This window comes from Anabas testudineus, chromosome 13 (genome assembly GCF_900324465.2).
Source record: "Anabas testudineus chromosome 13, fAnaTes1.2, whole genome shotgun sequence".
Taxonomy (NCBI): Eukaryota; Metazoa; Chordata; class Actinopteri; order Anabantiformes; family Anabantidae; genus Anabas; species Anabas testudineus.
Genome location: NC_046622.1, coordinates 1351016 through 1378569, shown reverse-complemented (window position 1 = coordinate 1378569; position 27554 = coordinate 1351016). Strand labels below are relative to the sequence as shown.

The following is a 27554-nucleotide window of genomic DNA, read 5'->3' as shown; positions in this document are numbered from 1 at the left end:
TCACTGCTGCAACACTTTCCTGCACCAACAGCTCGTCGTACTGTAGCCGCTGTTCAATGAGGAGGATTAAGAAGATGAGCACAGGGTGCACACCTGAGGCAAGATCATCAACATAACACGAGCTGTGGGAGTAAACTTACTGCTACTTGTGTTTGAACTTAAAGCTCCTCACGACACTGTGTCCGGAGAAATTCAACTAAAGTTCACGTCTATCAAGTCTTAAATGTATCTGTGAAGAATCTCAGGTTTAAAAGTGCAAAGTCAAAGACAACTGAACTTGTTCTACATTTGTTTTTCTTCTAAACTCAAGTTCCTCCGTTTTTCAGTTTCAGAGAGGATCACAGGGTTGTGGAAACCTAATTCCCCTTTAACTGTTCTGAATGGATGTTTATCATGCTACATCATTTCGCTCTGCAGTAAAAATCACCTTTCCTCTAGGGGGATGTAGACATTAAAAAATAAATCAATAGTATTGATGGAAATCAGTGACGATAACTTTGGTTTGAAAAAATTAAGATAAATCAACCTTCAGATTAATGCAACCAGCAACAGGACTTCTCCGTCAGCAACAACGTTTTAATCAAAGGTCAAAAAGAAGCAGAGATATAGAAACAAACGAGCTGCATCCTTAGTAGTGGATATAACACACACTCGACGCCTGGGATGCTCGTTCCTGTTCAGTTCTACTTAAGAACCGCCGTAAACGAAGCCCGAGGATGTTAACACAGCATCACAGCTTCAGTCTGGATCAGTTTCCTTCAGGGATTAATAAAGTTCATCCCATCTTAGATCTGTCCTGTCAGGAAACCTTTAAGAGGACTAATCCCTGAACACTTCCTAAAACATTTAAACATGTTTGAATTGATTGTTTGGATGATGTCACTGTAGCCATGGTGACAGAGGAACACATGCTCCTCTCTAAACTCATATCCTGAGGGCAAACAGGACACTGGATCCACTCCAGCAGCCAGTCAATGAGTGACTGTCCCTCTCTGCAGTACGTGCACCACCACACGCGTGCACCACAACACGCATGCGCACGCACACACACACCTGGCAGTGCAGGTACAGAAACTGGTTCTTGTCTAAATGACCTCCTTAGGTCACAGGTTTCCTCAAAACAGCAGCAGAGCACCTGTCACAGTCACCGTGTGTGTGTGTGTGTGTGTGTGTGTGTGTGTGTGTGTGTTCACTTACCCGCAGGTGGATGAGCTCATCTCACGAAACGTGCGACGGCAAAACGCGTCCGAACCGGAGGAGGGAAAAAGTTCAGACACTCACTTTCGGACTTCCGGTGTTCAGGTGAGTCTTCTGTTCGTGATCAGCTGGGTGATAAAAGTCTTCTACAGGTGAACTATCTTCAACCTGCAACAGGAAAAGCAGCGACTGAAAAGCAGCAGGCAGCACGAAACTACCTGCTGCAGGTAGTTTGCAGGCCACGCCCCCACGTAACCTGTCTGCATAAACACACACACACACCTGTAGCTGCTCGTTTGCGTCACGCTGCTTCCTGCGTCCCACTTTTAAAGTGACGCCCCCTCGGACGTGTCCCAGTTCACACTCATTCACATCATAAACGTTTAATTTTAATTTTAATTTTTTATTTCATGTGTTTATTTCTCACCGTTGCTCGTTTGATGATGACTCTACCTGCTGGTGCGTTCACTGACACCAGTGAAGGTGAAGTGAAAGTATTTCTTATTTTGGAATGAGACGCGGCCCTGCTGGCCTAAATCAGATTTGTTGTCAAACCGTAAAAAAATAAAAGGTCTCAAAACCAGAGCAGATAACTGTGTGTTTTGGTACAATCAGGAAAATATACTATAATAAAAAAATCATGCTATATGATTTCCATAACTGAGCTGGAGGAATACAACACTGCTGCAGTGCTGTTTAGAAAACAGCAGCAGAAAACTTCCCAGAGTAATAAAAGGAAAATGCACAAACTTAGTATTTTCATGCAACCTGGAACATTTAAGGACATGAAGCACACAGTGAAGAAGTATTTCAGACTATAGATAACAATTTCAAACTGATGGAAATTTGAGTCATATATCTAATTGTCTAATTTATCTAATCGAATATGATCCAAGAAGAGACCGAGCAATGTCCAGGTTCTGACAATAAACCTGGTTCAACACACAAAGGCAAAAACCCAAATACACATACAGTGGAAAGAAAAAGTATTTGAACCTTTTAGAATTTCATGGCATAAAATGTGATCTGATCTTCAAAAGTAGTCAAAAGTATTAACAAATAGAATGTGCTGTAAATAACAGCACAAAAAATCACATCTTTCATGTCTTTATTGACAACAACCATAAAAACCTCCGTGCTGTGCCCTTTTTACACCAGATGTAGTGCTATGTTCTTCTTTGTCTTCTTTTGCTGACTCCAATTAGCTTGTTCCAAGGGTTCACATACTTTTTCCACTAGCACTGTGAGGTTTTTATGGTTGTTCTCAATAAAGACACAATATCTGAATTGTTTTTTGTGTTATTTTAGGCACATTATATTTGGTAATACTCTTGCCTTAGTTTATCTTATCCAGATCAGAGTTTATGACACAGAGGATTATGTTACCTCGACCGGTTTACAAAGAGGACCCGACAACACTACAATCGGTTAAATACTGGTTTATTTAAGAGGCGTGGCTGGCAACACAAACCTAAGACAGGAAACAGGAACTGGATTCAGGGAGCAGGGAATGATGGGAAATGTAGTGTGGTGAGGGGAACATTATATAAAGGAAGGCGACAGAAACCAAAAAAGAGGAAAAACCACTGATGGGTGAGAAAACCTAGACAGACTCAGGGAGGTAAGAGAACCAGGACAGAACAAACACTAAACTAGACAGGAAACCAAAAACAACCCAAATATGGACAGCGTTCAGAAGACAGAGCTCACGTACAGAAACAGGTCGATGTCAAAAGCAGAGTCCGAGAAGGCAACCACAGTACTACCAGAGTAGTACTGTGGTTGTAGTACCAGAGTCCAAAATACGAGATCAGAGTCACAGGGGAATAGCAAGCCCAGGAACCACGGTGATCAGAAACCACAGTCCACAATCCCAAAAGCAGAGTGAGAGATAGATCAGGGTCAGAGTCTGATCTAAGCAGACTTACAAATCCAGGGGTAAGGCAAAGGCAAGGTCAGGTTCAAGGTCTGCTAAGAATGTAGGCAGGTCAAGAACCGCTGCTGGACAGTGGTTTCTGAGGGGTTGAAACAGCCCAATCTGCCAGAACTGAGGGCTGAAGGAGCTCATAAAGCAGAGGGTGAACACAGGTGGAACTGATCAGAACAAGACTGAGAGAGATAAGAAAGAGGCTGGGACTCCTGAAGGACAAAGATCCAGATTCATCTGGGAGAGAGAGAGGTCCCAGGACAGCTGCTGGTCCAGCACAGAGAGCCTGAGTGAAAAGAGAGAGAGGAAGAGAAGCACCGCTTGGACGCTCATGTGCTTCAGGTAACAAACAAACTGTGAAGTGCAATAGTTACGTTTGCAGTAACCTCTGCAGGACAATATGGACGATACTGTATGGTTGTTCTGAGACTGAACTCGTACAGCTGGAAGTCCAATGGCGTCAGATACGAGGCCTAAAGTCATCAAAGGACACACCAATCTCTGAACGGGAATATCTGCTAATTAAAATGAAGGTCAGCGCCCACAGAGTTTAGCTGCACACACACACACACACACACACACACACACACACAGTTGTAAATATGCCACGTTCTGCGCACATGCATGTGCACACACTAGCACATAGAACACATACACCAGAGGAGGAGCGACAGACACAACAAATCAGTGTCTGCTTCTCATGTATGCATGTGTGCTTCATTTGCATATATGTAAATGAGCACTCACACTCTGCCACAGATAGGTGCAGAGACTTCATCTCTATGCAATTATGTAAATGAGACCCGTGTTGTAGGATGGTTACATAAATGCGTATTTCAAAAACACGTTTAGCAGGAAATTACATAAGATGCTGGTTCTGAGGCTATTTGCAGCCACGGTGAACGGATCTCGGCTGAGACAATCACACCAAGACAATGTGCTGTAATTACAGCTACGAGTAAAGAGGGAAATTCACGCTGAACACGAGCCAGAGACATGGTAAATTTAGGTGGATGGCTGCTTAGTTCTTCACTTCACCAGTCGTTTGGAAGTCTTTGTGTTGAGACAGTTTGTGTTTGTAAGACTTTAGCCAACAGTGAGATGTTAATTCTTCTGCTAACTGATGTTTACCAGAAATAGTTCAAGTCCAAAAGGACAGAAGAGTTTAAACATCTGTTCACCTCCGTCTATCTCATTTCAGCTGTTGCTGCTTCAAAGGAACTCCTTCATTTCACCATTCGGCATGTTACAGACTCATTTTCGACTGTGTTTGGCACTTTGACTGCTTTACATGAAGCATTTCAAATTCGTTTTTACTTCTTGTTGCTTCACCCTCTGTAGCCGAATGGTGCATGTGCAGTTTATATATATATATTTATATATATATATTATTTATATTATTTTATATTTGATTCTTAAATAACACTTGAGAGACAACATTTTCGTGCCGTTAGAACCTTTTAATAAATCAACATTGTGTCATGTAGTTAAACTTTTGGAATGAACAATATTTGCAGTGTTTCGGTGATAAAGACAGATTTGATGCAGTAATTAAACTTTCTCGTGGAAAAACTACATCAGACACAAACTAAATGTGTATTTCCTGCTGAAAATGGATGTGATTGCTCCTCAACACTGGCCCGTAGTGGTGCTCTTAATAACACATTTCAGTGTCACTGGGAAACTACAGATAGACTTCTTGAACACTCCATTAGAAGTGATAATGATGGTACAATCTCTCATAAACCACCATTCAAGCTCGTTGTGTAGCTTCTTCCAGTGTACATGTCTTAATACTGAGAGGCTACCTAACTTCACAAGGGCTGGATGTGTGAACAGTCCGAGTCCGAGGGTCAGAGGAGGCACTGTGTAAAGAATTGTAGCGTGTCAACATAGGCTCAGCTGGTGAAACAACTTTTACATGATGTAGCATATCCACACTGTAATTACATTTGTATTTAAACTGTATTGTTCTGTCTGTTCATCTATCAGTCAATCGTTACTCCTGTTCTGATGACTGCCAGCCAATTACACTCTCTTATGTCTGTGACACACACTGGATGACTGAACTAAAAACTGTCTTGTTGTCACTTTTGTTATGCAGGAATTTTGCATTGTGTAAGCTCCCACTCTGTGTGTGTGTCTGTGTGTGTGTGTGTGTGTGTGTGTGTGTGTATGTTATTTCTGAATGCATTACCTGACCTTTAGCGCAACATCAGTTCTGACCTTTTTAATGGTAAGAAGTAGAAGCCTTAACCACTTACCTGACACACTAAGAAGAGAGAAATGACAAACAAATGGTCAAATGTTCTGTTTCTCTTGTCCTTGGTGTTTAGAGGTGACATTTTCCAGCCCTAATTTTCAAAGTGAAACTCTCTTTCTGACCAAATAACCACACTGAGTAAGAACAGTCAGAAAGAAAGATCTTCATCTACTAGAGGACATACATGACTTGTAGCATACGTCAGGCTCTGTGGCGCAATGAACAGCGCGTTGGACTTCTAGGTGAGCACATGGGAAGGTAAATAGTTCAGATGCCTGAAAAAAATAGGTTTTGATAAAACAAGTATTGTTCTCCAATCTTCTTTTTGCTAGTCTGATCATTGTTTCTCACAGAAATACACCGTGGTTTTTACTCTTTACCTACACGCCCATGTAGACAATGGAGGACAGTGTGCATCAGGCTCTGTGGCGCAATGGATAGCGCATTGGACTTCTAGGTAAGCACATTGGAAGGTTTTCAAAGGTTGTGGGTTCGAGTCCCACCAGAGTCGATATTTAAATAAGTCTGCATCTGACTAGAAGACCAGTTCTCGCCCTACATGATCAACAGAACCATATCACCCTTACAAAGTCAAAAAGCAAATTATGGGTCCCTGTTATTTTGCCTGTTAGTGATTTGGCAGAAACATGTATCCTCCAAAGCGATATATGAGTGACACTTTAGGTAAGTCACGCCACGGGGAAAATGGCTCAGATGCCTGAAAAGTTTTTCATCCATGTTTCCTTCAGTTAGTATTGCAAAGGTTGTGGGTGAATTTATCCAAAGTTTGTGGGTTCGAGTCCCACCAGAGTCGATATTTAAATACGTCTGCATCATACTAGACGACCAGTTCTCGCCCTACATGATCAACAGAACCATATCACCCTTACAAATTTAAAAAGCGAATTGTGTTCTCTAGAAGAAGAAGAGAACACTTTGGGTAAATCAGGTGATGGGGAAAATGGTGCAGAAGCCTGTTAAAAAAGTTTTCCATCCATGGTTCCTTCAGCTAGTGTTGTTTTCCAATCTTGATCTGATCGTTTCTCACAGAAATACACCGTGGTTTTTACTCTTTACCTACACGCCCATGTAGACAATGGAGGGCAGTATGCATCAGGCTCTGTGGCGCAATGGATAGCGCATTGGACTTCTAGGTAAGCACATAGGAAGGTATTCAAAGGTTGTGGGTTCGAGTCCCACCAGAGTCGATATTAAAATAAGTCTGCATCACACTAGAAGACCAGTTCTCGCTCTACATGATCAACAGAACCATATCACCCTTACAAAGTCAAAAAGCTAATTATGGGTCCCTGTTACTTTGCCTGTTAGTGATTTGGCAGAAACATGTATCCTCCAAAGCGATATATGAGTGACACTTTAGGTAAGTCACGCCACGGGGAAAATGGCTCAGATGCCTGAAAAGTTTTTCATTCATGTTTCCTTCAGTTAGTATAGCAAAGGTTGTGGGTGAATTTATCCAAAGTTTGTGGGTTCGAGTCCCAGCAGAGTCGATATTTAAATACGTCTGCATCATACTAGACGACCAGTTCTCGCTCTACATGATCAACAGAACCATATCACCCTTACAAATTTAAAAAACGATTCCCACCAGAGTCGATGTTTAAGTCTTAAATATGTCTGCATCATACTAGATGTACAATAAAACCATATTACCCTTCAAAAGTAAAAAAGTGAATTGTGAACATCTTTGAAAATCTTTCTTCATCTACTAGAGAACACACAATGCAGAAGCCTGATAAAAAAGTTTTCCATCCATGGTTCCTTCAGCTAGTATTGTTTTCCAATCTTCTTTTTGCTAGTCTGATCATTCTTTCTCACAGAAATACATAATACATACATATGGCATCATACTAAAAGACAACTTCTTGTCCTAGATGATCAACAGAACCATATTACCCTTCCAAAGTCAAAAAGCGAATTGTGTTCTCTAGTAGAAGAAGAGAACACTTTGGGTAAATCAGGTGATGGGGAAAATGGTGCAGAAGCCTGTTAAAAAAGTTTTCCATCCATGGTTCCTTCAGCTAGTGTTGTTTTCCAATCTTGATCTGATCGTTTCTCACAGAAATACACCGTGGTTTTTACTCTTTACCTACACGCCCATGTAGACAATGGAGGACAGTGTGCATCAGGCTCTGTGGCGCAATGGATAGCGCATTGGACTTCTAGGTAAGCACTTAGGAAGGTATTCAAAGGTTGTGGGTTCGAGTCCCACCAGAGTCGATATTTAAATAAGTCTGTGTCAGACTAGAAGACCAGTTCTCGCTCTACATGATCAACAGAACCATATCACCCTTACAAAGTCAAAAAGCAAATTATGGGTCCCTGTTATTTTGCCTGTTAGTGATTTGGCAGAAACATGTATCCTCCAAAGCGATATATGAGTGACACTTTAGGTAAGTCACGCCACGGGGAAAATGGCTCAGATGCCTGAAAAGTTTTTCATTCATGTTTCCTTCAGTTAGTATAGCAAAGGTTGTGGGTGAATTTATCCAAAGTTTGTGGGTTCGAGTCCCAGCAGAGTCGATATTTAAATACGTCTGCATCATACTAGACGACCAGTTCTCGCTCTACATGATCAACAGAACCATATCACCCTTACAAATTTAAAAAACGATTCCCACCAGAGTCGATGTTTAAGTCTTAAATATGTCTGCATCAAACTAGATGTACAATAAAACCATATTACCCTTCAAAAGTAAAAAAGTGAATTGTGTTCTCTAGAAGAAGAAGAGAACACTTTGGGTAAATCAGGTGATGGGGAAAATGGTGCAGAAGCCTGTTAAAAAAGTTTTCCATCCATGGTTCCTTCAGCTAGTGTTGTTTTCCAATCTTGATCTGATCGTTTCTCACAGAAATACACCGTGGTTTTTACTCTTTACCTACACGCCCATGTAGACAATGTTTAGTCGATATTTAAATAAGTCTGCATCATACTAGACGACCAGTTCTCGCCCTACATGATCAACAGAACCATATCACCCTTACAAAGCTGAAAAAAAAAAAAAAAAAAGCGAATTATGCATCCTGATTACTTTCATTCTTAGTGATTTGGCAGAGGCTTGTATCCTCCAAAGCATTATATGATTGATTGTGGTCCACATATTGTCTTATAACTAACACTACAAAAGAGGACACTTGAGGCTAGTCATGCCACGGGGAAAATGGCGCAGAAGCCTTTTGTTAAGAAGGTTTTTCATCCATGGTTCCTTCAGCTAGTATTGTTCTCCAATGTTCTTTTTGCTAGTCTGATCATTCTTTTTCATAGAAATGCACTGTGGTTTTTACTCTTTACCTACACGGCCATGTAGACAATGGAGGACAGTGTGCATCAGGCTCTGTGGCGCAATGGATAGCGCATTGGACTTCTAGGTAAGCACATAGGAAGGTATTCAAAGGTTGTGGGTTCGAGTCCCACCAGAGTCGATATTTAAATACGTCTGCATCATACTAGACGACCAGTTCTCGCTCTACATGATCAACAGAACCATATCACCCTTACAAATTTAAAAAACGATTCCCACCAGAGTCGATGTTTAAGTCTTAAATATGTCTGCATCATACTAGATGTACAATAAAACCATATTACCCTTCAAAAGTAAAAAAGTGAATTGTGAACATCTTTGAAAATCTTTCTTCATCTACTAGAGAACACACAATGCAGAAGCCTGATAAAAAAGTTTTCCATCCATGGTTCCTTCAGCTAGTATTGTTTTCCAATCTTCTTTTTGCTAGTCTGATCATTCTTTCTCACAGAAATACATAATACATACATATGGCATCATACTAGAAGACAACTTCTTGTCCTACATGATCAACAGAACCATATTACCCTTCCAAAGTCAAACAGCGAATTGTGTTCTCTAGAAGAAGAAGAGAACACTTTGGGTAAATCAGGTGATGGGGAAAATGGTGCAGAAGCCTGTTAAAAAAGTTTTCCATCCATGGTTCCTTCAGCTAGTGTTGTTTTCCAATCTTGATCTGATCGTTTCTCACAGAAATACACCGTGGTTTTTACTCTTTACCTACACGCCCATGTAGACAATGGAGGACAGTGTGCATCAGGCTCTGTGGCGCAATGGATAGCGCATTGGACTTCTAGGTAAGCACTTAGGAAGGTATTCAAAGGTTGTGGGTTCGAGTCCCACCAGAGTCGATATTTAAATAAGTCTGCATCATACTAGAAGACCAGTTCTCGCCCTACATGATCAACAGAACCATATCACCCTTACAAAGTCAAAAAGCAAATTATGGGTCCCTGTTACTTTGCCTGTTAGTGATTTGGCAGAAACATGTATCCTCCAAAGCGATATATGAGTGACACTTTAGGTAAGTCACGCCACGGGGAAAATGGCTCAGATGCCTGAAAAGTTTTTTCATCCATGTTTCCTTCAGTTAGTATAGCAAAGGTTGTGGGTGAATTTATCCAAAGTTTGTGGGTTCGAGTCCCAGCAGAGTCGATATTTAAATACGTCTGCATCATACTAGACGACCAGTTCTCGCTCTACATGATCAACAGAACCATATCACCCTTCCAAAGTCAAAAAGCGAATTGTGTTCTCTAGTAGAAGAAGAGAACACTTTGGGTAAATCAGGTGATGGGGAAAATGGTGCAGAAGCCTGTTAAAAAAGTTTTCCATCCATGGTTCCTTCAGCTAGTGTTGTTTTCCAATCTTGATCTGATCGTTTCTCACAGAAATACACCGTGGTTTTTACTCTTTACCTACACGCCCATGTAGACAATGGAGGACAGTGTGCATCAGGCTCTGTGGCGCAATGGATAGCGCATTGGACTTCTAGGTAAGCACATAGGAAGGTATTCAAAGGTTGTGGGTTCGAGTCCCACCAGAGTCGATATTTAAATAAGTCTGCATCATACTAGAAGACCAGTTCTCGCCCTACATGATCAACAGAACCATATCACCCTTACAAAGTCAAAAAGCAAATTATGGGTCCATGTTACTTTGCCTGTTAGTGATTTGGCAGAAACATGTATCCTCCAAAGCGATATATGAGTGACACTTTAGGTAAGTCACGCCACGGGGAAAATGGCTCAGATGCCTGAAAAGTTTTTCATTCATGTTTCCTTCATTTAGTATAGCAAAGGTTGTGGGTGAATTTATCCAAAGTTTGTGGGTTCGAGTCCCACCAGAGTCGATATTTAAATACGTCTGCATCATACTAGACGACCAGTTCTCGCTCTACATGATCAACAGAACCATATCACCCTTACAAATTTAAAAAACGATTCCCACCAGAGTCGATGTTTAAGTCTTAAATATGTCTGCATCATACTAGATGTACAATAAAACCATATTACCCTTCAAAAGTAAAAAAGTGAATTGTGAACATCTTTGAAAATCTTTCTTCATCTACTAGAGAACACACAATGCAGAAGCCTGATAAAAAAGTTTTCCATCCATGGTTCCTTCAGCTAGTGTTGTTTTCCAATCTTTTTTTTGCTAGTCTGATCATTCTTTCTCACAGAAATACATAATACATACATATGGCATCATACTAGAAGACAACTTCTTGTCCTAGATGATCAACAGAACCATATTACCCTTCCAAAGTCAAACAGCGAATTGTGTTCTCTAGTAGATGAAGAAAGATCTTCATCTACTAGAGAACACTTTGGGTAAATCAGGTGATGGGGAAAATGGCGCAGAAGCCTGATAAAAAGTTTTCCATCCATGGTTCCTTCAGCTAGTGTTGTTTTCCAATCTTGATCTGATCGTTTCTCACAGAAATACACCGTGGTTTTTACTCTTTACCTACACGCCCATGTAGACAATGGAGGACAGTGTGCATCAGGCTCTGTGGCGCAATGGATAGCGCATTGGACTTCTAGGTAAGCACATAGGAAGGTATTCAAAGGTTGTGGGTTCGAGTCCCACCAGAGTCGATATTTAAATAAGTCTGTGTCAGACTAGAAGACCAGTTCTCGCTCTACATGATCAACAGAACCATATCACCCTTACAAAGTCAAAAAGCAAATTATGGGTCCCTGTTATTTTGCCTGTTAGTGATTTGGCAGAAACATGTATCCTCCAAAGCGATATATGAGTGACACTTTAGGTAAGTCACGCCACGGGGAAAATGGCTCAGATGCCTGAAAAGTTTTTCATTCATTTTTCCTTCAGTTAGTATAGCAAAGGTTGTGGGTGAATTTATCCAAAGTTTGTGGGTTCGAGTCCCAGCAGAGTCGATATTTAAATACGTCTGCATCATACTAGACGACCAGTTCTCGCTCTACATGATCAACAGAACCATATCACCCTTACAAATTTAAAAAACGATTCCCACCAGAGTCGATGTTTAAGTCTTAAATATGTCTGCATCAAACTAGATGTACAATAAAACCATATTACCCTTCAAAAGTAAAAAAGTGAATTGTGTTCTCTAGAAGAAGAAGAGAACACTTTGGGTAAATCAGGTGATGGGGAAAATGGTGCAGAAGCCTGTTAAAAAAGTTTTCCATCCATGGTTCCTTCAGCTAGTGTTGTTTTCCAATCTTGATCTGATTGTTTCTCACAGAAATACACCGTGGTTTTTACTCTTTACCTACACGCCCATGTAGACAATGTTTAGTCGATATTTAAATAAGTCTGCATCATATTAGACGACCAGTTCTCGCCCTACATGATCAACAGAACCATATCACCCTTACAAAGCTGAAAAAAAAAAAAAAAAAAGCGAATTATGCATCCTGATTACTTTCATTCTTAGTGATTTGGCAGAGGCTTGTATCCTCCAAAGCATTATATGATTGATTGTGGTCCACATATTGTCTTATAACTAACACTACAAAAGAGGACACTTGAGGCTAGTCATGCCACGGGGAAAATGGCGCAGAAGCCTTTTGTTAAGAAGGTTTTTCATCCATGGTTCCTTCAGCTAGTATTGTTCTCCAATGTTCTTTTTGCTAGTCTGATCATTCTTTTTCATAGAAATGCACTGTGGTTTTTACTCTTTACCTACACGGCCATGTAGACAATGGAGGACAGTGTGCATCAGGCTCTGTGGCGTAATGGATAGCGCATTGGACTTCTAGGTAAGCACATAGGAAGGTATTCAAAGGTTGTGGGTTCGAGTCCCACCAGAGTCGATATTTAAATAAGTCTGCATCACACTAGAAGACCAGTTCTCGCTCTACATGATCAACAGAACCATATCACCCTTACAAATTTAAAAAACGATTCCCACCAGAGTCGATGTTTAAGTCTTAAATATGTCTGCATCATACTAGATGTACAATAAAACCATATTACCCTTCAAAAGTAAAAAAGTGAATTGTGAACATCTTTGAAAATCTTTCTTCATCTACTAGAGAACACACAATGCAGAAGCCTGATAAAAAAGTTTTCCATCCATGGTTCCTTCAGCTAGTATTGTTTTCCAATCTTCTTTTTGCTAGTCTGATCATTCTTTCTCACAGAAATACATAATACATACATATGGCATCATACTAGAAGACAACTTCTTGTCCTACATGATCAACAGAACCATATCACCCTTCCAAAGTCAAAAAGCGAATTGTGTTCTCTAGAAGAAGAAGAGAACACTTTGGGTAAATCAGGTGATGGGGAAAATGGTGCAGAAGCCTGTTAAAAAAGTTTTCCATCCATGGTTCCTTCAGCTAGTGTTGTTTTCCAATCTTGATCTGATCGTTTCTCACAGAAATACACCGTGGTTTTTACTCTTTACCTACACGCCCATGTAGACAATGGAGGACAGTATGCATCAGGCTCTGTGGCGCAATGGATAGCGCATTGGACTTCTAGGTAAGCACTTAGGAAGGTATTCAAAGGTTGTGGGTTCGAGTCCCACCAGAGTCGATATTTAAATAAGTCTGCATCATACTAGAAGACCAGTTCTCGCCCTACATGATCAACAGAACCATATCACCCTTACAAAGTCAAAAAGCAAATTATGGGTCCCTGTTACTTTGCCTGTTAGTGATTTGGCAGAAACATGTATCCTCCAAAGCGATATATGAGTGACACTTTAGGTAAGTCACGCCACGGGGAAAATGGCTCAGATGCCTGAAAAGTTTTTTCATCCATGTTTCCTTCAGTTAGTATAAAAAAGGTTGTGGGTGAATTTATCCAAAGTTTGTGGGTTCGAGTCCCAGCAGAGTCGATATTTAAATACGTCTGCATCATACTAGACGACCAGTTCTCGCTCTACATGATCAACAGAACCATATCACCCTTCCAAAGTCAAAAAGCGAATTGTGTTCTCTAGTAGAAGAAGAGAACACTTTGGGTAAATCAGGTGATGGGGAAAATGGTGCAGAAGCCTGTTAAAAAAGTTTTCCATCCATGGTTCCTTCAGCTAGTGTTGTTTTCCAATCTTGATCTGATCGTTTCTCACAGAAATACACCGTGGTTTTTACTCTTTACCTACACGCCCATGTAGACAATGGAGGACAGTGTGCATCAGGCTCTGTGGCGCAATGGATAGCGCATTGGACTTCTAGGTAAGCACATAGGAAGGTATTCAAAGGTTGTGGGTTCGAGTCCCACCAGAGTCGATATTTAAATATGTCTGCATCATACTAGAAGACCAGTTCTCGCTCTACATGATCAACAGAACCATATCACCCTTACAAATTTAAAAAACGATTCCCACCAGAGTCGATGTTTAAGTCTTAAATATGTCTGCATCATACTAGATGTACAATAAAACCATATTACCCTTCAAAAGTAAAAAAGTGAATTGTGAACATCTTTGAAAATCTTTCTTCATCTACTAGAGAACACACAATGCAGAAGCCTGATAAAAAAGTTTTCCATCCATGGTTCCTTCAGCTAGTATTGTTTTCCAATCTTCTTTTTGCTAGTCTGATCATTCTTTCTCACAGAAATACATAATACATACATATGGCATCATACTAGAAGACAACTTCTTGTCCTACATGATCAACAGAACCATATCACCCTTCCAAAGTCAAAAAGCGAATTGTGTTCTCTAGTAGAAGAAGAGAACACTTTGGGTAAATCAGGTGATGGGGAAAATGGTGCAGAAGCCTGTTAAAAAAGTTTTCCATCCATGGTTCCTTCAGCTAGTGTTGTTTTCCAATCTTGATCTGATCGTTTCTCACAGAAATACACCGTGGTTTTTACTCTTTACCTACACGCCCATGTAGACAATGGAGGACAGTGTGCATCAGGCTCTGTGGCGCAATGGATAGCGCATTGGACTTCTAGGTAAGCACATAGGAAGGTATTCAAAGGTTGTGGGTTCGAGTCCCACCAGAGTCGATATTTAAATACGTCTGCATCATACTAGACGACCAGTTCTCGCCCTACATGATCAACAGAACCATATCACCCTTACAAATTTAAAAAACGATTCCCACCAGAGTCGATATTTAAATACGTCTGCATCATACTAGACGACCAGTTCTCGCCCTACATGATCAACAGAACCATATCACCCTTACAAAGTCAAAAAGCAAATTATGGGTCCCTGTTATTTTGCCTGTTAGTGATTTGGCAGAAACATGTATCCTCCAAAGCGATATATGAGTGACACTTTAGGTAAGTCACGCCACGGGGAAAATGGCTCAGATGCCTGAAAAGTTTTTCATTCATGTTTCCTTCAGTTAGTATAAAAAAGGTTGTGGGTGAATTTATCCAAAGTTTGTGGGTTCGAGTCCCACCAGAGTCGATATTTAAATAAGTCTGCATCATACTAGACGACCAGTTCTCGCTCTACATGATCAACAGAACCATATCACCCTTACAAAGCTGAAAAAAAAAAAAAAAAAGCGAATTATGCATCCTGATTACTTTCATTCTTAGTGATTTGGCAGAGGCTTGTATCCTCCAAAGCATTATATGATTGATTGTGGTCCACATATTGTCTTATAACTAACACTACAAAAGAGGACACTTGAGGCTAGTCATGCCACGGGGAAAATGGCGCAGAAGCCTTTTGTTAAGAAGGTTTTTCATCCATGGTTCCTTCAGCTAGTATTGTTCTCCAATGTTCTTTTTGCTAGTCTGATCATTCTTTTTCATAGATATGCACCGTGGTTTTTACTCTTTACCTACACGCCCATGTAGACAATGGAGGACAGTGTGCATCAGGCTCTGTGGCGTAATGGATAGCGCATTGGACTTCTAGGTAAGCACATAGGAAGGTATTCAAAGGTTGTGGGTTCGAGTCCCACCAGAGTCGATATTTAAATACGTCTGCATCATACTAGACGACCAGTTCTCGCTCTACATGATCAACAGAACCATATAACCCTTCCAAAGTCAAAAAGCGAATTGTGTTCTCTAGTAGAAGAAGAGAACACTTTGGGTAAATCAGGTGATGGGGAAAATGGTGCAGAAGCCTGTTAAAAAAGTTTTCCATCCATGGTTCCTTCAGCTAGTGTTGTTTTCCAATCTTGATCTGATCGTTTCTCACAGAAATACACCGTGGTTTTTACTCTTTACCTACACGCCCATGTAGACAATGGAGGACAGTGTGCATCAGGCTCTGTGGCGCAATGGATAGCGCATTGGACTTCTAGGTAAGCACATAGGAAGGTATTCAAAGGTTGTGGGTTCGAGTCCCACCAGAGTCAATATTTAAATAAGTTTGCATCATACTAGAAGACCAGATCTCGCCCTACATGATCAACAGAACCATATCACCCTTACAAAGTCAAAAAGCAAATTATGGGTCCCTGTTACTTTGCCTGTTAGTGATTTGGCAGAAACATGTATCCTCCAAAGCGATATATGAGTGACACTTTAGGTAAGTCACGCCACGGGGAAAATGGCTCAGATGCCTGAAAAGTTTTTCATTCATGTTTCCTTCAGTTAGTATAGCAAAGGTTGTGGGTGAATTTATCCAAAGTTTGTGGGTTCGAGTCCCAGCAGAGTCGATATTTAAATACGTCTGCATCATACTAGACGACCAGTTCTCGCCCTACATGATCAACAGAACCATATCACCCTTCCAAAGTCAAAAAGCGAATTGTGTTCTCTAGAAGAAGAAGAGAACACTTTGGGTAAATCAGGTGATGGGGAAAATGGTGCAGAAGCCTGTTAAAAAAGTTTTCCATCCATGGTTCCTTCAGCTAGTGTTGTTTTCCAATCTTGATCTGATCGTTTCTCACAGATATACACCGTGGTTTTTACTCTTTACCTACACGCCCATGTAGACAATGGAGGACAGTGTGCATCAGGCTCTGTGGCGCAATGGATAGCGCATTGGACTTCTAGGTAAGTACATAGGAAGGTATTCAAAGGTTGTGGGTTCGAGTCCCACCAGAGTCGATATTTAAATAAGTCTGCATCATACTAGAAGACCAGTTCTCGCCCTACATGATCAACAGAACCATATTACCCTTCCAAAGTCAAAAAGCGAATTGTGTTCTCTAGAAGAAGAAGAGAACACTTTGGGTAAATCAGGTGATGGGGAAAATGGTGCAGAAGCCTGTTAAAAAAGTTTTCCATCCATGGTTCCTTCAGCTAGTGTTGTTTTCCAATCTTGATCTGATCGTTTCTCACAGAAATACACCGTGGTTTTTACTCTTTACCTACACGCCCATGTAGACAATGGAGGGCAGTATGCATCAGGCTCTGTGGCGTAATGGATAGCGCATGTGTTACCGTCTCCTTCTCTCTGTTCTCCTCTGCAGGTATCCTCCTCCTTGGAGCTGTACATCTCCAGAGTCCAGTTCCTGGTCCTACCAACCTGTTTGTTGTTGTTTTTCGTTGCCTGCTGTTCTTTTCTCTCTCCTCTTTCCGCTCACCCCAACCGTTTGAGGCAGATGGCCACCCACCCGGATCCTGGTTCTGCTGGAAGTTTTTTCCTCTAAAGGGAGTTTTTCCTCTCCACTGTCTTCTGGTGCTGCTCAGTGGGGTTGTTGTGTTTTCTAAATAATTCTGTATGCAACTATATTTTGTAAGGCCTTAAACCTTAAACATAGTAAAGATGGGTGGATCTATCTGAGGTATTCGCAGGAAGAACACTCCTGCCGAGTTGAGTTAAATCAAGCATGCCTGTAGAGAGACAGCATTATACAGAGACAAACTTTTGGAATGCCTCCAGTGACACGCAGCACGGCGGGAAGGAGGCTGTGTGTGTTTTTATTACGCTGTATGGACACAGTATGTAAGGCTGGTACTCACAACTTCAGAAGGTATTTTGAGGATTAGGACTTGGTTTGAAATAAGATTATAGATAAAGACGTTATGGTATACATTCTGTTCTTCTTCACAACTGTAGAAAGACAAACTGTGTTGAGTTTGTGCGGTTTGTGTCTTCCAGTCTTTGCAGAGCAGTGAAGGTCAGACAGCCTTCTGACTGTCTAGCATGTGTGTGTGTATCAGACAAAGTGCAACGGTTCAATGTCCACTGTTATTTAAAATTTATATTAAGACAATATCAAACGCGTGTAACTAGTGAAAGACAGGAAATTGTAAGAGAGAGAAAATCAGTCACATTGAGGAACAATGGTTTGTGGAAGATAAATCAATGAAAAGATAAAGAGAGAAATTGAGTCAGAGAGAAAGAGAGAGGGCTGGGAAGTCGGAGACATTACATAATGGTTTAGCAGTCGTCTGTCTGCTCTGCTGTCTGTGCTGCCTCCTGCTGCTCAGACACAGAACTGCAGCTGTGAATATTCAGACAGGGTCTTTATTATGTAAGTAGGCTGACAAATGTCAGGTAGACTGAGACACAAGCAGAGAGAAGGTCAGTCAGTCTAACACAAAGGAGGAAAAGGTGGAGGATGTCAAGCTTGGTCCTACACATGTGAACTTCATTTATTTCAGTGAGCCTTTTGTGTAGGCAAAGAAACTGAGGGGAAAAACTTAGCATTGTCTTGCAAAAAGGTTGAATCTGGCTCAGTAATGTGTCCTAGTTTTTAATCAACCACTGTATGGACATGATGGTTTGTCTTTTAACTGGTGACTGTGGAGGTGGATGATTTGAACATTTACATTCAGATTTGCGAATTAAGTACAAAGCAAACAAAAAGAACTGGATCACAAGGAGACGTCAGCACTCACAACATTCATACATTCGTCCTCCTGTCTTCCTACAGCAGTTTTGTGCACGTCCATATATTATTGTTGGCGGACTAATCTGCAGCAGGGTTCTCTGGTTCACACGTGTTTCCTTCAAATGCTACTACTGCTCCAGGAAACATAATATAACTTTGTGTCTCGTGTGTCAGTCAGAACTGTGATGACTTCACATTCATGCAGATTAACCACTTGTGCTCAACTACATTTATGTGCAATCGTTTTTCTGATCCAGAGATTGACAGCTAAAGACTGTGGAGCTTTAAATCTGCATGCAGCTGATTTGAAACCCATTCAGCTTCACAAAGAGTCAATATTTCCAAACTCTCCTGATTTGTGCCTGCGGCTGCTGTGAGATGAGTCACACATCGAGTTTTCAGTCTGATGCCAGCAGGATGACATTTCATTCACAAACTCCTAATAGTTTAGAGCACAGACCAGAACCATCTTAATGTAGATCTAAGATCTGGATCAGCTGATCCGACCGGTCGACACATCAAGAGACACAGACAGAAGATGACAGAAGAGTTGGCTGGTCGTCTGATTTCTATTAATAAATGATCAGTGTTGCTCTTAATTATTTCCTCTCCTCCGTCATTCTCCCCCATCTGCCTCTTTTTCTTTCCTGTCCTCAGATTATTCAGGCTGTCGCTGGGTTGCAGCCAAAAATGTCTGTTTGGACGAGACTCAGACCTCTGCCTGCCCATCCTTCTCTGTTTCTTATGTGATGGTTTTGTTTTTTTGATTATGTCAGAAATACTCTGATCAGACGTGATGGGCAAATAAAGCCTCTGCAATCCTAATCTGTTGGTCCACAACTGCTCCACACTAAAATATAACAACTACTCTTGGGTGGATGGTTGTGACTCATTCTTGTTAACTTGTAGTTGACATGTAACAACATTGGATTCAAATCGTACGCGGTTGGTGAAAATCTTTAGGCCCATAAAAAGTCAACTCACTTCACAGCAAACAAGTCGTCTTCCTATTGTTCATCTGTCAATTTATCAGGACTTGGAGGAGCCACAAAACCAGATAAATCTCCATCAAATATTTGTGACCTTGTGTAGTAGACCATCCAGTTCAGTGAACAGTAGTGTGTCAGTTCATGGAGGTGTGGACTTGAGATGCAGCACATACCGTAGCACTGAAACAGAGACACATGTAGTTCAAATGGATCAAATCTATGCTGCAGATGCAGAATGCAACTTTCTGAGTATCCCTCATACGTCACACCCCATTTCCAAGCACGAGGGAGCCTACGATATCCGTGAGGCATAGCGTCGTCTCCCACCACCACATCAACTAGTAACAAGTCAGGAGATGAAGTTAATGTAGTGATATATTTAAAAAGCCTCTGAGCCATAACGTCACTATAAGATGGTGAATATTGTTTTAACTCCAGTGTGATTCCATTGGTTTGTCCTTTCTGGGCTACTGTACAAACATGGTGTCCTCTGGGATCTGTGTACATATAAAAGTCAAATTCTAAGCTAAACAAAAGACTTCATTTGGTATTTTCAGGTGATTACACACTGATGGTTTCATTTTCTAAATGACTACCTTCCATTTCAGCTGATTGATTCCTTTAAATCCTACTAGCAGCACCTTTATGTGACAACCAGCTGGCGAACTTGCAGAGTGTGTCGAACGAGCCCAAAGTTCAGTGAACTGACACTGAGCCAAAAGCCAGTGAAACGTTTTCCAACAAAATGCAGTGCGGAGCAAGTACGTTACTGAAATGATGCCAGAAGACACGCTGGACAGGAGTAGTGAAGCTCGGCCGACACTGAGTGGACATGAAAGAGGAGATGAGGGATTGAAACCCATCCAAAAAGCAGCGTGAGTGAACTCCTGCTGTGTTTACTAATCAGATAGAGAGCAGACAGACAGAAAGAGGGAGACAGACAGAGAGACAGACAGAGAGAGAGAGAGAGACAGACAGAGAGAGAGATGGAGAGAGAGAGAGAGAGACAGACAGAGAGAGAGATGGAGAGAGAGAGAGAGAGACAGACAGAGAGAGAGAGAGAGACAGAGAGAGAGACAGACAGAGAGAGAGAGGGAGAGAGAGAGAGAGAGAGAGAGAGAGAGAGAGAGAGAGAGAGAGAGAGAGAGACAGACAGAGAGAGAGATGGAGAGAGAGAAAGAGAAAGAGGGAGACAGAGAGAGAGAGAGAGACAGACAGAGAGACAGACAGAGAGAGAGAGAGAGACAGAGAGAGAGAGAGAGAGAGAGAGAGAGAGAGAGAGAGAGAGAGAGAGAGAGACAGAGAGAGAGATGGAGAGAGAGATGGAGAGAGAGAGACAGAGAGAGAGATGGAGAGAGAGAGAGAGACAGAGAGAGAGATGGAGAGAGAGAGACAGAGAGAGAGATGGAGAGAGAGAGAGTATAGACAAGACATACAATATATAGAGAGGATAGACAGACAGTACAGACATACATAGATATAGATGTAGAGAGAGAGGATTATAGGCATATATAGGAGAGAATACAGACATATAGATATAATTGATATAGGGAGAGATATAACAGACAGAGAGATAGATTGGAGAGAGTGAGATATAGACATACGAGAATAGATAGATAAAGAGTAAGTATGTAGCCATAGATAGATAGTAGATACAGACAAGATAGAGATGTAGATAAGTATATAAGAAAGACGACAGAGATAGAGATGATAAGAGAGTAGAGAGACAGACAAGAGCTATAATATAGAACCTCCACTCAATCCATAACAATCGAGATAGATTTATAATATATCGATATACATACAGAGCTATAGAATAGCTCCAGATAGAGATAACAGACATAGATAGAGATTACAAGATGATAGACAGATAAGTATAGAGCTACATATATAGAGATAGACCTAGATCTATACTCGCTATATCGCTCTACGCCCGTCTCTACCTCCCGAGCTCTATCTAGAGACCGACAAAGAGATATACTGGATAGCTAGCAGACCAGACAGAAAGATTGAGCCGACAGAGATCAGACAGATAGAGAGAGATATATATACAAGATAGAGAGAGATAATATGATACAGATAGACAAAGACATATAGATAGCTGTATAAGAGAATTAATAGAAAGAGGTAGAACAGAGAGAAGATACAGATAGAGAGATAGGATATATACAACATAGCTAGATATGGAGAGATATAGACTACAAGAATATTTTTAGAGATAGAGATATAGACAGACAGAGAGAGAGATGGAGAAGAGAGCGAGAGAGAAGAGAGCAGAACAGAGAGAGCGGAGACAGACAAAACAGACAGAGAGATGGAAAGAGAGCAGACAGAAACAAGAAAAAGAGAGACGGAGCAGAGAGTAGAGAGATGGAGAGAGAGATGAGAGAGACAGACAGAAGAAGAGGAGACAAACCAGAGAGACAGACAGAGAGAGAGATGGAGAGAGAGAGAGAGAGAGACAGACAGACAGAGAGACAGACAGAGAGAGAGAGAGAGAAAGAGAGAACGAGAGAGAAAGACAGAGAGAGAGAGAGAGAGAGAGACAGAGACAGAGAGAGAGAGAGAGAGAGAGAAGCAGACTAGATATAATTTTATATAGATAGATATAGACATACAGAGAGATATATTTATATATATGATAGATGATACATACATATATAATTGAGACAATCCAGAGAAGATATACAGATATAGGGATATATATAGACAGACATAGGAGACAAGAAGACAAGAGATAGAGAGACATACAATAATAGGGAGATGTGAGAGAGAGAGGATAAGACAGACAGAGAGATGGGAGACCGAAAATATAAGACAGATGGAGAGATCTTATCTATCGTTAGATATCCTACATACATAATACAGACAGATAGAGATAAATATAAAGAAGAGGGTTACATATAAAGAGAGAAGAACAAGAGATATAGAGTAAAGAGAGATAATACATATATAGAGATACAGAATACAGAGAGAGACAGAGAGAGAGAGAGAGAGAGGAGAGGAGGAGCGAGAGAGAGAGAGAGAGAGAGAGACAGAGAGAGAGAGAGAGAGAGAGAGAGAGAGAGAGAGAGACAGAGAGAGAGAGAGGGAGCTCAGCGAGCAGTGTGGGGCTTCATGACTTTCTGCTGATTCATGCTAAGAGAGTCGAGACAGAAACATGTCCAAAGAGTTTTAGTCCAACACAGGAACCTTATGTGAAATAATCCACAGCTGGAGTAGAAATAAGAAAGAGAACAGTGGAGCTCAACATGTCTTAATTATCTGATCGTTATTAAAAAATGTCATTTGGATGTTTTTCAAGTCTCACACACGCTGCTTCATCTCAAACTGTGCAGAAACATCCTTCACTGGGATTAGTTGGACTGAACCCCGGTGGACTGAACCCCGGTGGACTGAACCCCGGTGGACTGAACCCCGGTGGACTGAACCCCGGTGGACTGAACCCCAGACGACGTCTCTGTGCACCTGAGTGAGACGCGTTCACCTCTTGTCACAGAGGAGCTGCTTCACGTCTCTCCAAAGTGCAGCTAGATGCAGAGACACAACAGAATAAATGTAGAATTTCAAGTTTCAAAATGTTTATTATTCTGTTTTACTGATAAAGTTTATTCTTCTTACCCACGGTGACCTGCTGACCTCTGACACTTTAAAACCTTATGACATCAGCTGTACATCAATAATTCTTATGATACGTATGAATCGAGGAGAGGAGGATCAATTCCAGATCCTATGTATGTTTAGGTGATTTTCAACTTTGACTACAGTAAAGAGTTCAGGTCCAGCACTGAACAAAGTACTAGCACGTCTCTTGAAGTACTCTGTAATATGATCATTCACTCTTTCATCTCTCCCAACACAGTATCAACTTGTACATTTTCAGCTTCCCTCATTAGAAAAGTTTAAAGCTGTCGTCCACGCTGCTTTTACAGATCTGCTCCGGGGTCTTTTTATTCTGTTCATGTGTGTTAACGAGCGAATCAGATCAGAGACAGTTTAAAGGAAGGGCGCTGATTGATGTGATTATTGATCAGCTCTCATCCTGTCACAGTCGCAGGAAAGAGAACGGATTCAGCTGCAGATCATATTGAACTGTTTTAATCTTTAAAGGTTTCAATAAACCAGCTTTAAAGTAAAAGTTAGATTGGATCAAATGTTCCTAGAAGCAAAATACACACAAGCTGTGACGTATTCAAAGAGTTGGAGAAATAAATACTAATACTACTGATGGAGATAGTAAGTACCAGTCAGTACCACACTAACACTAATGTTAAATCTTGTTCTGTTGGTTTTCACCCACACGGCTGCTGCTGCACAGTTTGGACTGAGACGTTAAAAGTTCTGGGACATGAGAAAAGCTCATTAACTCCTTTAGTTCTTTAACTCCGGCTTTGATGTGTTCGTCCAGTTCGTCTGATGCGACAGATCAAAGACGCGTTAACGCTCAAACGCTGGTTTCACTCTGTGACAGTTTGATCAGGTCTTCAGACCCTGTCCTGGAGCAGCTCCTGGACTGTGGCGACACCTTCAGACCACTCACACACACTGCAGGTTAGTCTTCCCCCAAAACTAAGAATCCTGAACCTGAGAGTAACACAGGAGCTGAGTAACTTTAAGTTCCTTTTAGTCGAGTACTGTACTTAAATACTAATTTTGAGGTATTTGTACTTTACTGGAGTATAAAAGTAGAACTGTACTTCCATCTTATACTGCGTTTACTTTTTATTGTACGTTTTCTCCACTATATTTATTTTGTAGCTTTACTTGTTAGTAACTTGTTGAGAATTGCGAATAATTAATAATGTATTATTATTATTATTACTGATAATCAGCTGTTTTTGTTCTACATCATTTCACTACTTAACGTTAGAACATTAGGTAAAAAATCCAATTAAATATGGTTTAAAACCCGTTTTCTTAGTGGAGTACTTGAACTTTTGTATTTCAGAGCTGTACTTCAACTTCAGCAACACATTATTTCTATTTGTAGTGCAGTATTTTTTTAAGTACTTGTACTAACTTGTGTACGTCTATCACCTCTGACAGCAATGATTTCATGTCTGAACACATCAGAACCCTGAAACACTGGAATAACAGAGACAACAACACAAAAAAACAAAAAACCGGAGAAAACATCATGTTCCTGTGGTTCACTGATGGAGAAAAGTACAGAATTCAAACATTATCTGGAATGAAAGTATCACAACATGAGCTCCTATCAACAAGGACCACAACATGAACATTTGTTCCCCAGTTTCCAGTTTAGGAGCAGATTGAAAATGTGTCCTAAAATAAATGCATTCAAATGAAATTTAACCAAATCAAATCATATATAATGAATCTAAAGTGTTGAGAATGAGGACATGAAAGAAATCAAACGTCACTTTAAACAGTGTCTGAACACATGATCTCACAGAATGAAAAGGTGAAAGTTCAAACAGAGATTAAATGGACAATAACTGATCTCAGTGAACTCAGCACTTCACATATCCACTAACATCATCGTTCAGTTCAAACAATCACAGAGTTCAGAGGTCAAATCAAAGCCCTGATTTCTTCTCATGTCCAGCATCAGACACTGAGTCATGACCCTCATTAGCATATTAAAGAGCTGCCAGATGTTTGATGGAGGCTCCAGGATCCCGGTCCTGTTTAAAACTGGACACTGGAGACTGTGGAGGCTCAGACACCTCTGGACGAACCTCGTGGAGACATTGTGGAGTCAGATCATGGACGGAAGCAGCAGAGTGTCGGACTTCAGCATCGAGCGCATCCTGTCCCCGCAGCTCGGACACAGGCCGCAGGTGATGGAGGTTTCACCTGACGGGTATCTGCAGGGCATCCCCGGCGGATTCAGTCTGGACTTCGGTACCCTCAGACCTCCAGCCCCAGTCCCGGTTCCAGTGCCGGTACCGGGCTGCCTGCAGTACCGAGGGCTGAGTTTTGGAGAGGCGTGTTACCCGTACGGAGCCGGATTCCACCGCACAGAGTTTTATCCAAACTCCGGAGTTTACGTGCATTTGAGCAGCAAAGACTCTGCAGGTATGTGAACATTTCCAGATTTTGACTGTAATAAATAGAAAAGAACTCATCAGAACTCATCAGAACCGTTCATTTCGTTCACCTTTAACCTGAAACACCAGAATCAGCTGTTAAATCCGTTTTTCTTCGATAACTCACTCAACTTTTTCTCTTTTTCATCAGATGCTCAGTCGTTGGCGGGTTACCATGGATACCACCACGCCGGGATGTCGGCGCAGGCTCAGCACCGTCAGAAGGCCCGGATGAGGACGGTGTTCACCGACAGTCAGACCAAGCAGCTCGAGGCGCTGTTCGAGCTCACCGACTACCCGGCGGTGGAGGCGCGCGCCGAGATGGCGAGGCGCACGGGACTCAGCGAGGAGACCGTGAGGGTGAGTTACTGGACTTAGTGTGACGGGTCCGGACGGGTCCAGAAGGGTCCGGACCACCAACTGTCTGTTTTGATGAGTGAACATTTGGACGTGTTGACGCTGAACTGCATCACATGAACCACTTGAATGATCAGACGTTGAAAACTTGAATTCACATGAAGCTAAATCTCTGTCTCTGTTTCCAGGTTTGGTTTAAGAACCGCAGAGCCCGGAGGAAGCGGCAGCGCAGCGGGTCAAGGGTCAGATCCCCCTCCTCTCCTGTCAGCGGAGCAGCAGAGAAGAAGCTCTCCTTCCTGTGAGCAGGACGCACTGTCCACTGTCCTCTGTCCTCTGTCCACATCCTGCCCTCACTCTCTGCTGAGAAGTCGTCTTTTCGTATCCAGACTGCAGTTGCTCAGGGGCACTTCGGCAGGCTGGACCCTCACTGGATGAACTCTTAAAACAAGCTGCTGCAGATTAATGCAGCTGATGTGACAGTTTTATTTGAGATGATGCATTCAGGTCCTGCTTGCTGCCTTGTCTGCCTCCTGCAGACCTGGGGAACAGTGAACTCGTTTGGCCACAGGCTCAGTTTTAGCTTCACTGGAGGAGTTATGGTTTCTTATTTTTTATTTATTTCATATTTCTGTGTAATTTATTGAAGATGCATGTTTCTTTTAGATTTTAAGCATCCAGCTCCTTGTCTGTTTTTACCTTTAGGTGGATTTTTATTAACCATTAGGTGAAAGACACCACATCGCGACACACTGATGTAATACTGAACTTTGTATTGATGTGTAATTTAAAATGACCACTGGCTCATCAGTACCGTTGCTACTATCATTACTTTACATTATTTCACATTTCAGAAACATGTTTTTACTCCACTTTATGTGGCACTTACGTTGATAACTCTGTACTGTAAAAGTCCTGCTAGTGAAATGTGCAATAAAGCTGGTTCTAAAACCGTATTTTACATGTTGAGGCTTTGGTCCTTTGTTTTACACATGTACTGTGAAGTGTGTCTTCACGGCAAATGAACCTTGTTGAAATATGAAAAGGCTTCTGACAGCTCGTCATCATCTGAAATATTTCTGAGTAAAGACAAAGAGCGTGACAGGTAGAAAAACATCAAATTCTTTATTATATTCATTGAGTTGTCACTGTTATTAGAAGCATTTCCATGCTGAAGAGAAGAAGATACACGTATTGAAAAAACCCAAATGAGAAAATACTGAGAGAGAGAACGTTACAGAGAGAGAGCATGCAGTGAGTATCTGTTAGGATGAAGACGTCCGATGCTCGTTCTCCCCTGTTTCCCCTTTAACATCCAGCAGCTTTATGCACTTTTAAAACAGGAGTGACTCATACACACGGACCGTAACCGAGCACAAAGTAAGAAACACTCTACAAAACCGGAAAACAAAAAGTACACTTAGTGAAGTTATCAAAATATAGGCTATATACTGTATACTCTTAAGACATATTAATGTTAAAACAGCCAGTGCTGAGTTAGTTTCTAGGACACGTACAGTGGTTGATTATAGAGGATCTGAAGGACCAGACCGGTTATTCTGAAGGTTTTAGCCACTCATCACAAACACTTAACATTTCTGCTGATCTTTTATAAAAAGCAGTTTCTATAATCCAGGAAGCTGCAGCTCTGCACAGGTGTAATTCATCACAGTCCAAATTTAGTCAGCAGATTGAAGCCATGTTAGCATCAGGTTGTAATGCAGTGGTAGCTGTGCTGAAG

General features: G+C 41.3%; 2 protein-coding genes and 14 non-coding genes across 18 annotated transcripts in view; 15 read left to right on the top strand and 1 right to left on the bottom strand.

Moving 5' to 3' along the window:
* si:ch211-137a8.2 (SPEC and KASH domain-containing protein) overlaps positions 1 to 1452 on the bottom strand; it is a 28094-nt gene extending 26642 nt beyond the window's left edge. For 2 of the 3 annotated variants that reach the window (XM_026369785.1, XM_026369786.1), the window contains exon 1: positions 1198 to 1452. The gene's annotated coding sequence lies outside the window, so the exon portion shown is untranslated. The remainder of the gene's footprint in view (positions 1 to 1197) is intronic. The other variant, XM_026369790.1, reaches the window with a different exon arrangement.
* A 4354-nt stretch (positions 1453 to 5806) lies between these two features.
* On the top strand, positions 5807 to 5898 carry trnar-ucu. Its single transcript is given in 2 exon segments — positions 5807 to 5843; positions 5863 to 5898. It is a non-coding gene; the product is annotated as a tRNA-Arg (tRNA).
* Positions 5899 to 6503: 605 nt separating this feature from the next.
* trnar-ucu lies at positions 6504 to 6595 on the top strand. The gene is given in 2 exon segments: positions 6504 to 6540; positions 6560 to 6595. It is a non-coding gene; the product is annotated as a tRNA-Arg (tRNA).
* A 941-nt stretch (positions 6596 to 7536) lies between these two features.
* Positions 7537 to 7628, top strand: trnar-ucu. Its single transcript is given in 2 exon segments — positions 7537 to 7573; positions 7593 to 7628. It is a non-coding gene; the product is annotated as a tRNA-Arg (tRNA).
* Positions 7629 to 8739: 1111 nt separating this feature from the next.
* On the top strand, positions 8740 to 8831 carry trnar-ucu. Its single transcript is given in 2 exon segments — positions 8740 to 8776; positions 8796 to 8831. It is a non-coding gene; the product is annotated as a tRNA-Arg (tRNA).
* Positions 8832 to 9469: 638 nt separating this feature from the next.
* On the top strand, positions 9470 to 9561 carry trnar-ucu. Its single transcript is given in 2 exon segments — positions 9470 to 9506; positions 9526 to 9561. It is a non-coding gene; the product is annotated as a tRNA-Arg (tRNA).
* Positions 9562 to 10167: 606 nt separating this feature from the next.
* Positions 10168 to 10259, top strand: trnar-ucu. The gene is given in 2 exon segments: positions 10168 to 10204; positions 10224 to 10259. It is a non-coding gene; the product is annotated as a tRNA-Arg (tRNA).
* Positions 10260 to 11218: 959 nt separating this feature from the next.
* trnar-ucu lies at positions 11219 to 11310 on the top strand. The gene is given in 2 exon segments: positions 11219 to 11255; positions 11275 to 11310. It is a non-coding gene; the product is annotated as a tRNA-Arg (tRNA).
* Positions 11311 to 12421: 1111 nt separating this feature from the next.
* On the top strand, positions 12422 to 12513 carry trnar-ucu. Its single transcript is given in 2 exon segments — positions 12422 to 12458; positions 12478 to 12513. It is a non-coding gene; the product is annotated as a tRNA-Arg (tRNA).
* A 638-nt stretch (positions 12514 to 13151) lies between these two features.
* On the top strand, positions 13152 to 13243 carry trnar-ucu. Its single transcript is given in 2 exon segments — positions 13152 to 13188; positions 13208 to 13243. It is a non-coding gene; the product is annotated as a tRNA-Arg (tRNA).
* Positions 13244 to 13849: 606 nt separating this feature from the next.
* On the top strand, positions 13850 to 13941 carry trnar-ucu. The gene is given in 2 exon segments: positions 13850 to 13886; positions 13906 to 13941. It is a non-coding gene; the product is annotated as a tRNA-Arg (tRNA).
* A 638-nt stretch (positions 13942 to 14579) lies between these two features.
* On the top strand, positions 14580 to 14671 carry trnar-ucu. The gene is given in 2 exon segments: positions 14580 to 14616; positions 14636 to 14671. It is a non-coding gene; the product is annotated as a tRNA-Arg (tRNA).
* An 830-nt stretch (positions 14672 to 15501) lies between these two features.
* trnar-ucu lies at positions 15502 to 15593 on the top strand. The gene is given in 2 exon segments: positions 15502 to 15538; positions 15558 to 15593. It is a non-coding gene; the product is annotated as a tRNA-Arg (tRNA).
* A 302-nt stretch (positions 15594 to 15895) lies between these two features.
* Positions 15896 to 15987, top strand: trnar-ucu. The gene is given in 2 exon segments: positions 15896 to 15932; positions 15952 to 15987. It is a non-coding gene; the product is annotated as a tRNA-Arg (tRNA).
* Positions 15988 to 16592: 605 nt separating this feature from the next.
* Positions 16593 to 16684, top strand: trnar-ucu. Its single transcript is given in 2 exon segments — positions 16593 to 16629; positions 16649 to 16684. It is a non-coding gene; the product is annotated as a tRNA-Arg (tRNA).
* Positions 16685 to 25124: 8440 nt separating this feature from the next.
* Positions 25125 to 26118, top strand: dharma. The gene is made up of 3 exons (XM_026372780.1): positions 25125 to 25448; positions 25611 to 25819; positions 26005 to 26118. The coding sequence occupies exons 1-3, from the start codon at positions 25136 to 25138 to the stop codon at positions 26116 to 26118; spliced, it is 636 nt and encodes a 211-aa protein (XP_026228565.1). The 5' UTR covers positions 25125 to 25135.
* The last annotated feature ends 1436 nt before the right edge of the window (positions 26119 to 27554 follow it).

Coding starts and splice junctions, on each gene's coding strand:
- dharma (XM_026372780.1), top strand. CDS start 25,136: ATGGACGGAAGCAGCAGAGTGTCGGACTTCAGCATCGAGCGCATCCTG. Junction 25,449..25,610: donor GAGCAGCAAAGACTCTGCAG/GTATGTGAACAT, acceptor CTTTTTCATCAG/ATGCTCAGTCGTTGGCGGGT. Junction 25,820..26,004: donor TCAGCGAGGAGACCGTGAGG/GTGAGTTACTGG, acceptor CTCTGTTTCCAG/GTTTGGTTTAAGAACCGCAG.